Raw genomic sequence first — 12,930 nt, 5'->3', positions numbered from 1 at the left:
AGTTATAGAAGAAACAATGCCACAAAATAAAATTATTAACATAAAAAAATTCCAACTGGAACCACAGGAAAAATACAACCACTTGATGTCTATGGATTCCGTATTTGGAAAAACTTTGTCCGAACATTTTCTGATAATGTAATGTTAATGGATCATGATATGAATTTACATCTGAGAAATAATATAATTAAACTTCAATCATTGGTTCACAACCAACTGTCTTCACCGAGATATATAGATTTGTTTAAATATTCCTGGTATAAAAGCGGTTACGTCAATGAAAAACCAGATAAATTTGATAATCCTATAGATTTCAGTTTTGGAAAGTATTGTGCAACACATTGTGAAATAGAAGGGTGCACAAACATTGCAATTGTACGATGTGGTTGGTGCAAAAAAGCATTGTGCTTTAAACACTTTTATGAGGACTACCATTATTGTAAAAACATCGTAAAATAATATATTTTATGCTCAATACAAAAAATGCACTATGGCAAAAGATAAAAGATTGTAGATTATTATTATACTCTAATATTATAAACAAAAATACATTATAAGTTGAATTTACAATAAAGGAATTTCAATAACATTCTGATAACAATTTCTACGGAAATTATAAAACTGCTTCACACACAGAATTTTCTTGTTTACAAATTTAGGAATTTGAGGTGGTTTGGTTAAAAAGCAAAACCATTTAGCCTATTTGTTCTTTAGGGGTTTAGGGTTTAAGACTCTTTAGTTCACATGTACAGGCTACAAAGATCACACATTGGTAAACAAGTTTTTTTGAAAGTTAAAATTTTTTTTCGACATTTTCGTCCACCACATTGGTTTCGCCATTTTGTATTTTTAAAATCTGATATCAGATTTGTAAAGAGCGACCTCGAAAACCTCTATATACAAACTTTCTACGAAATATTATGTATTGAATTACATATTTACAGTTATTTTGTGTTAGGGGTGGTTTACCCCCTTAGGGATAATATTTATGAAAACACCGAAAGACGTCAACTAAATTTTGTTATTAAGGATGTTTAAACATTTTTTCCAATTTTTTTTAGTCGGTTTAAACATTTTTATTATAAAATTATGCCAAAAAATATATGTTTTCAACCCCTAAAAAATAGGGGATGCTACCCTTACTCTTCAAATCACCATGGAATACTTGCTCTTTTTGTAAGAAATAACCTCCAATTTGTTTCATTGAAAAATATTAATTTTAAGCCGAGATATTTAAAAAAAACGCTTTTTGGGGGTTAACTTTAGGGGAGGTTTTTACCCCTTAAAAGTGAAAATTAGCCGATAAAAAAAAATACGTGTCTCTTATTTTTTTATGTTCTACAACATATATGAAAATCATCAAAATCGGTGAGTTCGGGTTGGGTACCTTTCCTTGTGAGTGCTGTGGCCAGTGCGGAAGCCTGTTTGATAGTTGTCTAGTAAGAACCTTGATTCAAGGTATTATGAGACTTGCCTGTGCACCAGCCACTCCAGGGCCTTGGAGAGAAAGCGAGAAAGAGAGAAGTGACATCGGACGGTAGTCAGTCAGGGCTGTTGGTGAACTGACTTTGTTGAGTGCACGGACAAGTGACAATTTCCAGGCAGATAGAAAACGGGTTTCGCTCAGAGACAGGTTGAAAATGTGACATAGTAGAGGAGCGAGAACTGGCAGTGCTTTTGAGATAACAACCTGAGGGATGCCGTCGCTTTCCCTGGCCTGGGTGTCGAAGTGCGATACTGCAGCCAACACGTCTGATTCCGTTATGGTGCCAAACTCGAAATGTTCCGGGAGGTCAAGACTTTCCAGGGTTAGAAGATACTCCTCAACAGCAGGAGCTAATGGATCATTGGAGATCGAGCTGAAATGCTTGTTGAGTTCATCTGTGATCAAGCGAGGTGGCAAAGGGGCCTTAGTTGCGGAAATTCCAAGTTTCTCCGGATCTCGGCAACATCAGTCAAGGTTGACAGGCGTGAATAGTAATAATTCAGCCTGGCTTCCTCGACCTGTTTGTGAGCATTGTCTCTAGCTAGTCTGTATAAGCGGAGATCTGAATCAAGCCTGAAGTCCCTGAAACGCCTGTAAAGTCTCTCCCTCTCAGATACAAGGTCACGAAGAGCCGTGGTGAACCACGGGTGACGTCATTTTCTTGGTGTTACAGTCCGTAATGGGGCGAGATGATTAATGGCGTTAGTGAGGTTAGCGTTAAGTGTAAAGATGCATTCATCAAGTGATGAAGCGGTGAGGGATGACCAGTCACATGCGCTAAGAAATTCCCTTAGCTTCTCGGCGTTGATTCCCTTAAAGTTTCTGTAGGAGTATGTTGTTAGGTACGTATCGTGGAATCTGTACGCCGAGAGTGGCCGTGATAAGGTCGTGTCCATTGATGAAAGGTGAGTCTGTCTTCCAGTGTAACAGCAGGCGATCCTGCTCGTCAATTAGACACAAGTCAAGCCAGGTATCCGAACCCTGTTTATGATGCGGCACCATAGGGGACAGAAGAAAGGGAATTTTCATCAATGAAGGCCTTGATAAACTTGGCATCTCCAGATGAAGAAAGCTGGTCAGAGTTGAAGTCTCCCATTATGACCTTCGTGGAGTAGCTGTGCATGTGGGTTGTTAGCTGGTCAATAAAGTTAGAGCCTTGGAAGAATGGAGCGTGAGGAGGACGATACATAACCCCCACGAAGATCGGAGAGATTCCCTTTGCCGATACCTCGCAGAAGAAATATGCAGGTTTACCTGGCTTGCCAGGCCATTCACCATCAGATGATGAAATAACGCTAGCTGTCAGTCATTTATGTATGTAGAGGGCCACACCTCCTCCGTTTCTGTTTCTGTCCCGTCTGTAGAGTAGGTAGTCATCCAGTGAAGGGATGGACGTAACCTTGTCGCTCAACCAGGTCTCGGTAACAGCTATTACGTGAAATGGAGAGCGAGTGGATAAGAAAAGCCTGATCATCTCAATGTGACCCGTAAGCGAGTTCGCATTGAACAGACTCGTAGACCTTCGGACAGAGATACCTTAGAACCGGATGAAGATATGGCAGATGAGCTTGATGGTGGATGTGGTGGAATGATCTGTTTGTGTTGTAGCCTCAGTGTTGAACGATGTCGGCAGCAAGCGGAAACCGGGCTAAAAAAGTCTCCAGCTCAGCGTCGGTGTTGATGACGGTAGCACGCTCGCTGTCGTCGTTGCAGCGCATGTAGAGTCTCCCAACTCTGATGAATGTTCGGCAACCCTGCCTCTTTCTGGCCTCTAGCCTGGCCCTCGAACGCAGATTGTGGACGTCAGAGGGGAGCAGCTCGTTGATGTTTACGAGCCCTTGATGGTCAGAGCTCAGAGCTTTAGCATCCTCCAGCAAGGTAGCGTCCAATTCGCTGGTGTGCACCTTGCGTTTCCGAGCTTTGGCGATGACGACCGAGCGTGCAAGCGCACTTGAAGATAAGGTGACGGCTAATGGTGACAGTCTGCCGTCACCCCTGGCAGAGCTGTTGGTTGCATCAAGCCTCCCCATGGTCCTGACTGATGCTATGTCCCTTCTGAGGACTGTCATCCAGACAGCTCATCCAGGGCCTTGAGTCGCCTCTCAATTGGGCCCAGACGCTGCTCAATTTTGGAGATCCTCTCCGACACGATGTTCTGTGTCTTGAGGGCCTCCGTTTGAGCATTGCGAATCTCGTCAAGGGCACTGCGAATGTCCCTCAAGGCAGCCTCAACGGACGGCGTAGATATTGTCACACCGGCCGGGCGGGCTGGTGAGCGATTTCTCAACGTGTTCGTTGATGGTGGTGCTGACCTTATCTTCTTGTTCCCCGGCTCTTTCCTGCTGATGTTGTAGCAGAGGTGGACTTAGTCCTCACTTTGGTACCCGTGGCGTTGTTTTTGTCTGCACATGGGAGACAGGCGATGGTCTGCCTGTCATTCACTAGGATGGCCTTCATGTTGGTTGTGTTTTGGCTCCTGGCGTAGTAGTATAGACCACAAAACTATACAGCACAAACACCTTTTGGGGTCTTTGTGCTGTATAGGTTGTATACAGCTGCTGCATGACTGAAAAGGCACTTCCACACTCTTCTCACCGTTTGAACTCATTTTTCGTCGATAACTTACTAGCAGTCGGTAAAGTAGATATTAATATGAGGATGATAAGTTATCGACGGAGTGAGAGAGTAGAGAGAGAGAGAGAGAGAGAGAGAGAGAGAGAGAGAGAGAGAGAGAGAGAGAGAGAGAGAGAGAGAGAGAGAGAGAGAGAGAGAGAGCATATACGAGTCAGTCCACGTGACGTCAGAGGCGAGAGCTTCGAGGAACGCGCGTGTATGTGAGAAAGAGTCGGCTGGGTTTAGGAGCGAAAGCTTCGGGACTAGCGTGACGACGAGTGTGTGAGTGCGTGGGTGTGAGAGTAGAGGGGTGACGGCGAGCCCTGCGTGGCTACCTTGCGTGGGCGGCCACCACGTTGTAGGGGAGGGCTAGGCGAAATATATTTGTGAAACTTAAATAAAGTTTTTGTGTATGTGTTTTTTCCCTTTCCCCTGCGTTCTCCCAAACGCATCGGCGATTGCGAGAAATCCCGAGAATAAACAACAAATCCTGGTGCATTCGAGGCATCAGGTGTTGCGCACCTGTACTGGGAGGTACAGCGTCGCAACCTCGCGGGAAGAGAAGAGGCCGTTATTGGTGATAACGACAAAAAATCCACCTTCTGGTCTCTTAATGCCGAAGTGCTACAAGGATCCGTTCAGAGACCTCTACTGTTGAAAATATGGTTGATAATAATAACTGATTAATAATGCTTTATTTGATCATTTACATTAAAGTCATTCGACGTCATTATAGAATCTGTTCGGGATTTTCCTTTTCCCTACTCTTCCCGTCAACACTCCAGGCTACAGCCGAGTAGCCAAGAGCGGCACAACACCCAAAGCGCTGACATAATAGAGGCATACCAGCAGCGGCGGCAGAGTGGGTGCGAAACGCGCGTATAGATATAGATATACTGTAAGAGCCAAAACTCAGCAGCGTCTCGAAGCGCGCACTTGTACCGTATAGTGTATATGTATGTATGTGTGAAAGAGAAGCGAGCGATGACGCAGCGGCAGCGAAGCACGCGTACCCCCGTATGCTTGTATGAATGTAGGTGTGATGTATGAATCTGCTAATAATTTTGGCGGCTTAATCCGCGCTCTCTTAGCTTCCTATAAAAATTGTGCTGGAGCCATGCGCGGCCTATAGCTAAGCACTAGCTCCAGCACAATTTAGGCAAGTAGTCTCTACTCAAGAGCAACTTACGCATTGCGTAGATAAAATACTGAGAATTATTTCAACATAAACTTGTGAAATTTTTGTAGTCTGACTAGATAACGCAACTGAAGCATATCAGTTAAAAACTTATAAAAAATATAGAATATTTTCTATACTTTGTAACGGGGCGTTTATCTAGCTGCGCGGCGCCGCAGAGACGACTCTGTGTCACCGAGTCGATACGCGTTATTCGCGCAGATGCTGTTCAACCTAACTATCTCGTGATGCCGCAGCCAGCTATCTCTCGGTGTGGCTGAGGATAGCAGCGGACATTAGACACTGGTACAATGCTTTTCCTCGCGCTGTGCCACCAGATAAATCCTGAAAAACGAATGCTTGGTGTGAGAGCAATTACATTGTTTTATATAAATTTTGCTCCCATTTGATTAAATTTAATAATTTTCGTTTGGTTTTCTGAAATCTCGTCTATTTGCTTAATTTTATGATCAAGCACGTTTTGTGTACCTACCTCACTTAGTAATGATTTGAAACATCTTTTAGTTTTTAATTACCGGGACGTAGTTTCTTTATTTTGAGAATTTTAACTTTATTGTTGTTTTAGTCTCTAAAGTCGGACATAGTTGTACGACCAAAATTTTAGAGAAGTTATATCTGATTAGCTTGTAAACATCGATAAATTCAAATTTAATAATTGTTTGATGATGTTGCGAATAATTGACCCCTCTTTAAGGGGACGGATACCGTCCCCTTAACAGTAAATAGTGAGCGCAATAACTTGCAAAAACTTCTAAAACTCTAGGGTGCCCTACTTTATAACCTACAACCGCTAAAAAAATGTTTTCATATTTATTTTGCATTATACAAGATTGTCTACCAGTAGGGTCCAGTTTCTTTAATAACGTGTTTGTACACTATCTGGAAATGTGATGCACATGCATATCAACTAGACATAGCGTTTTCATATAGCAGAATCCGAAAGAGGTGATGATATAAAAATTAATATAATAATAATAACCATAAACTTACACTAGCGATTGCGATGGTACTACGGATGTGCTCGTTTCTGATATCCACATAATAACGTAATATGCTTGAGTTAACACAACGGTCCTAGGTGCTAAGGACGATTTAATAGTATGCAAAGAATAAGAATCAAGTATTTCAGAGCGAGATAGAATAATATTTTGTAAAATAAGTAGATTACGACACATAGAAAAACGTAAAACAGCTATTTGCGTTACGCTTTCTGCTATTGTTGATGTTCCCAAATCACTACCAAATAAAAATTCACTATTCGCTAAGGTTGTCTTATCAATGCCATCACTTGTTCTCAACTTTGATGGATTGGGCTGACTAAGATTATATGTCATAAATTCTAAGAGCATTGCCATTGCACTTGCGATGTCCTTAATATTTTCAAGTATATGGAGCAATCCAGATTTAAAATCTAAATCTGTAAACTAAAAAAGACGGATTAAAATATGTACGTGATATAAGATTATCATGCATTTAACACACTGATAGATACTACCTATCAGTATCATCGGCACTATGCATTAAATCAGTTCATTATCACTTATAGTTGTATAAAAAGATCATGTAATAAAATGCATAGGCCCTGGTAAAATTAATTGGCAGATTTTAGTCAAATAGTATGCAGTTTGAAAGTGACTGGCCAGTTCTTTAAGCAGTTTTAACGCAGTAATATCTTTTTACTGCTCAAGAACTGCCAAGCCAAATAGGAGAAACGTCAATTAATATAATATATGATTAATAATTGTGTAAATTAACATTTGAAAGCAACAAAAAAGCTTATTATTATTATAATTTTATAATTGAATACAATAACGGATATTTCTTTTAGAAAACACAAAGTTGATATACAATAAATCCGTTAAATATGTACAACCAAAAACACTTTTCAGAGGGGTGCACAGATCTTCTACTGCAAGGACTAAAAGGACAAGGAGTGGTTACTTAGCAAGTCCACTAAATGGTCGTGTGGGAAGGGCACCCAACTCAAGGCTATTGGGATAAGGGACCTCCAGAAGCTGGTCAGAGCGATGATATACGCCCCCGGAGTTCATACTCCGAAAGGTCGTGGTGAAGCGCTTGAAAAGGCAGAACACTACACTTACACCGGACTCCTGGGTGGTCACCGAATCCAAAACGGTGACGGTGGGCACCGAGGGTAAAAAAAGGAGGAGACGACCATTCGGGTGCTGCTCTAAAGGACTGAGGTCGAGGTACTAGAGGCCCTCGACTTTAGGCCTTTCTGTGAAGGTAGCAGGGCGCATGACGTCCCGTTCAAGGAAAAGACAGAGGAAGAGCCGGGATAGACGGGAGTAGAGGTCATGGAGGTCGATCCCGGCCTTAATACGGCATTTATAGAGGTAGATGCGGGTAACGGTGCTTTCGAACAAGATAGCTGATCGGGGGCAACGTAACAACGTGAGCAATATGAATGGGGCCGGATCTGTACCAGACACCACCATAGAGTTCACGCAGATTAATCTGCACCATTGCAAAAGCGCCTTAGCCGTTCTGGTTAGACGTATGGCGGGGGTGCGTACAGGTATTTGCCTAATCCAAGAACCTTGGATTCACAATGACAAAATCGCAGGCTTAAACGGAAGAGGTACACTGATCAGCGGCAGTCCTGTTTAGAATAAAACGTGCCTTATTGCCAAGGGGCTTCAGGTAGAGACAATGCCAAAGTACTGCTCAAGGGATCTATGTACACCTAGGGTAAGCTACAAGGGTATCGATGGTGAACGGAAAGTCATTATAATTACCGCGGCATACTTTCCTTATAAAGAAGCGTTCCCACCACAGGAAATGGTCGCATTAATTAGAGAATGCGAAGCCGAAAGCACCAAACTTATAATGGGTTGTGACGCAAACGCACATCACACACGTTGGGGCAGCACAGACTGCAATTCTAAAGAAGAAAGTCTATTGGACTTCTTAGCAGCAACGAACATAGACTTTCTCAATACGGGCAACAGACCCACGTTCCGAAACGCCATAAGGGAGGAGGTCATAGACATCACCCTGGCTTCCAGGAACGTGTGGTCCGAGATTATGAACTGGAGAGTGTAGGAAGAAGTCTCCATGTCAGACCACCAACATATCATGTTCAGACTTGGCGGACAAAGTTCGCTCGATCAACTCATGAGGAACACTAGGAAAACAAACTGAGTAGGCTACAGAGAAGAACTTAAGGCTAAGGTCGGTCGCTTCCCTGTCACGTACAAGACGGCGGAGGACATCGAGCACTGCAGTAGGATCCTAAGGGACATAATAATAAGTTCTTACGAGAACAATTGTAAACTTAGGCCAAAGAGGCCATCGAAGGGCGCTCCCTGGTAGAATAAGTCACTAGAGAAACGCAGGAAGAAAGCAATGCGACTATACAACCGGTCCAAGCACACATAGAGTGACAAGAAAAAAACGGGTACATAAAGCGGAGCAAAAATATAAGAAGGAGATCGAAAAGGCTAGGGTATAGGGTTGAAAGCGATACTGTAAAAGCCGAAGCACGCTATCAGACACGACCAGGCTATGCAGTGTCCTGCAACACCCGAAGAAGCCATTGACAGGCTCGACTATAGGGACGTTTGAGCCCTACAAGGCGGCAGGTCCGGATGGCATTTTCCCGGCTCCGCTGCAAAAGGGCATGGGCGTATTATTTCCAGCCTTGAAGAAATTGTACCGAGCTTGTCTGGTACTATGATATGTGCTAGAAGAATGAGGTCAGGCGAGTGTGGCTTTCCTGACCAAACCAGGTAAGACACAACACACGGTCGCAAGGGACTTCAGGCCAATCAGCATGACCTCGTTTTTACTCAAAACCCTAAAAAGGCTGGATGACAGATATATCAAGGAGTCATCACTTGTAGAAGTGCCGCTGCACAGCAAGCAGCATGCCTACCAGACAGGAAAGTCAGTGGACACAGCGCTGGTGGACGCGGTTAACTTCATTCAAAAAGGCATTAAAAACAGGGGTTTGGTATTGGTGGCTTTCCTAGACATCGAGGGGGCTTCCAATTACACGACCGGCGAGGCGATTTCGACAGACATGGAGGAGCACGCAATACCAGCAACTGTCGCCAGGTGGATCAGCTTTATGCTGAGGACCAGGACGATAGTGGCTATCTGGGGAGCGTACTCTTGTAAAGGAGTGGTGAGGAAGGGATGCCCACAAGGAAGGGTGTTGTTACCGACACTATGGTGCCTGGTGGTGGACAGCTTGCTCTGCATCCTGAACGATGCTAGTATAAACGCACAGGCACATGCAGACGACATCGTCATTCCGATTAGGGACGACGACGACGACGTGCAGGTCTAATGCAGTTCGCACTAGGCCTGGTGGAGAAATGGTGTAATAAAGTAAAACTGGGGGGTTAACCATAACAAAGTTAGTGTCATGCTGTGTACGAACAGGTATAAGACCAAGCCGATGGAAGGGCTTTAACTCCATGGTGTTCCCCTGAAATTGGTAAAGGAAGTCAAATACCTGGGCGTCACGATCGATGCCAGGCTCAATTGGGGGAAACAGTTACGTCCTAAGACATATTTTAATGTTTAGCAATAAGCCCGTAAGCACAAAAATGATGAGTGCGTACAATAAGTAGCTCAGCGGAGTTAACGAATACACCCGATTACGAGGCGTTGAACAGTCGACATTTGTTACTCAAGCTGGACTCTGCTACGACGCTCCGGGCTGTCGACAGAGCTACCAGTAATTTGAGTCGCAATATCGATCGAACAGTATAAAGAATAGATTCTTAATTAAAACTACAATCGTGAGTTATATCTTATTATTATCCCTGCACACGACTAGCTGATTGTTCCTGACAACATTAGAAGGCGTGCCAATAGCAGAATTAGCGCAAAGTAAGTACAATAACATATTAATAGATCGGGTCGTGACTTAACAGTGGTTCCGGTACGAATCAAACGCTAGACGTTTGTTATAATACAAGGAAAACTTGCAAACATATAAAATATATCAGAACATTTATAAATGCAATGAAAGAGCTACAAGAGCAATCTAAAAATAAAACAGAAAGTTTAAAAGTAGCAACGTTTTAAAACCGTATAAATCAAGTTTTGCCTAGTGTGAGTGTAACCGTTTCCTCAAGTTTGCTTAGTAGCAACTTTCCCCTAGATCTGCTAAAATAGCGGTCAGTGTTCTTGATTCTAAAGCTCGCTGAAAAGCGACATATCCTGTGATCTGCTAAAATAGCGATTACTTATTTCCTAAAAAGTGCATTAAGGCACGTAAACCCTTTAGCCATAAAAATACGATTTATGAACGGATTTATAAACTTATATCTAAATAAACGAAAATAAATAAAATATAAAAAGTACAAAAGCAATCAGCACAATAGAAAAATAAAATCGCTAGTTTACAAAAAAAAAAATTGGGTGAGTGACCTGCTTGCGCTCAACGGCGATCGCGCTCACCTTACGCTGCAGTGTCAGCAAGGTGACAGAACGCAGCGCGTCGGATCTATACAGTCCTTGTGTGAGTTTAAAAACCAGGTCAATTCACAATATTTGAAACATACGCAAAACAATTAATTTCGTGCATTTCCTAATCGGTCGTGTGAGAAGTGAATTCATTTATCGATAAACAAACGTATTGCATTCAATGAAGGATAATACTAATGTAGTATATACGGTAAAAAAGAATTATCACAAAAGAGGTGGTAAAGAATATCTTTACGGAAACTATTGAATCAAAAATCGAAATTAATAGAACAATTAAGACAATTAAAAAAGAAAATTGATTTATTTTTCAGATCGCAAGAAGTTAAGCAGCCAAAAATAGTAAACAACCAAGTAGAACGATCAGAGTTTCAAATAGAATTCGGCAACAAATTTGAAGAGTTATTTAATTTCGCTACGACTGAATTGAATAAAAGTAAATAAATAGAAATTAACAAGGAGCGTTGTTCGTAATAATCCTACGTTGCAGGATCAAATAATAATCGCCAACGACCAAATACCATTTGCGAGAAGTAACAAAGTAATTCGATCACAGCCAGTAAACAATATAACTAGAAAAAACAGAGCAAGAAAGAAATCTAGAACAGATAAACAAAGAAAGTTCAACAGGGGCAATAAAAAAGGAGATTTCAAGACATATCAAAGCCCATTTAACTATTAGTATACCAACTACGCCTAATAAACAGGAATCAAGTGAAATATCTAAAGAAGAACAAAGAGTAGCACCAGTAACACCAGAAACACCGCTGACAGCGATTAGAAAAGCAGAAGATTGGAAATTCGATAATAGTTTGAAGCAGGACATATCGTTGATAGACATCGAAGGTTTTAACGAGGAACCAAGTCTAATCGGCAATTTAAAAAATTCACAGAGTAAATTCGACTTTAATTTGAATTTAGATAGTTTATCAGAGAATACTATGGTCAATGGGGCGCTAAATGATCAACAACAACAAGCGCCACTGCAGTTGCGTTTATCGCTAAAATATGTAGCTTATCTTATACCAGAATTTGACGGAAAATCTATGTCAGTTATTGAATATGTAGAAAAATTAAATCATGCAAAAAACATGCTATCAGAGACCGATCAAGCAAATTTGTCTCCAATACTAAAAATAAAACTAATGGGCGATGTGTACAGGGCTATGTTAAATGTAAAAGTTAATAATATTCGAGATTTTATCAAAGCTGTGCGACATCCTTCAACTGATAAAATAGCAACACTATATGGAAAAATAGCGGAAAGTTTTGCTAAATCCAGACGAAATGGTACTCAGTTTTGCTAACAGATTGCAAGAATTAGTATTGCAAGTAAAGGACAGTAAGAAAGTGGAAGCACATACAGCAGAAGAAAAACAAAGATTCGAAACTAAAATAGATGCGGAAACTCTATTAGAATTAGCCTTTGTAGAAGGATTACGGCAGGAAATATGTTTAGAATTAGGAGCAACGAGGGATTTAGGTGATACTATACAAAAGGCAATAGAAGTAGAGACAAGATTAAACAGAAGAGACTTGATATTTGGCAAAGCAAATAAAGTATTTTGCAGTTTAAGCAATCAAGTGGCTATATCAGGAGACACAAGCGTTGCCATATACTCGTGTCAGATTTGTCAAGATTATGGACATGAGGCATTGTTTTGTCATAAAGTAGCCTATGTTTACTGCAAAAATCAAGTCCATTTGTCAGATAGCTGCAGAATAGTAAAAAAAAGACTCAATTAATTTGTAAATTCTGTAAAAATCACGGCCATTCAATTGATGCCTGCAAAATGAATAGAATCAAAGCCAACCATTGCCAATATTGCCAAGTTATGGGTCATACTGTAACTCAATGCCCATTTATAATAGAGTACGAACTGTGTTGGAAATACAAAGAAAGCGGACATGATCCTAATAATTGTAAAAATCAAGAAAAGCACAGTGAAACGTGAGAACTCTGCAATGGCACAAATCATGCAATAAAAGATTGCCCAGTTGTAACATGCAAAAGATGTAACCAACGGGGACATGTGTTGAAATACTGTCTAATATTAATGGATAGAAAATTTCTGATGTGTGCAATTTGTAATAAAAATTATCATGAAACTGAACAATGCGAAGAGGCTGAAATATTAATAGCACAACATAGAACAAAAACATGTCAACAGGA

General features: G+C 41.3%; 1 protein-coding gene across 11 annotated transcripts in view; it reads right to left on the bottom strand.

Moving 5' to 3' along the window:
* LOC100678509 (nuclear pore complex protein Nup160 homolog) overlaps window positions 1-12,930 on the bottom strand; it is a 311,275-nt gene that overhangs the window by 189,359 nt on the left and 108,986 nt on the right. For all 11 annotated transcript variants that reach the window (XR_004345105.1, XR_004345104.1, XR_004226940.2 and 8 more), the window contains one exon: window positions 6,288-6,721. Coding sequence is in view for 7 of the 11 variants with exons in the window: in XM_031925542.2 (XP_031781402.1) it covers window positions 6,288-6,721 (434 nt within the window). In the remaining 4 variants the exon portion in view is untranslated. The remainder of the gene's footprint in view (window positions 1-6,287; window positions 6,722-12,930) is intronic.

Source organism: Nasonia vitripennis (assembly GCF_009193385.2).
Source record: "Nasonia vitripennis strain AsymCx chromosome 1 unlocalized genomic scaffold, Nvit_psr_1.1 chr1_random0002, whole genome shotgun sequence".
Taxonomy (NCBI): domain Eukaryota; kingdom Metazoa; phylum Arthropoda; class Insecta; order Hymenoptera; family Pteromalidae; genus Nasonia; species Nasonia vitripennis.
Note: the sequence above shows the minus strand (reverse complement) of the source record. Positions and strands in the feature narration are given on the sequence as shown.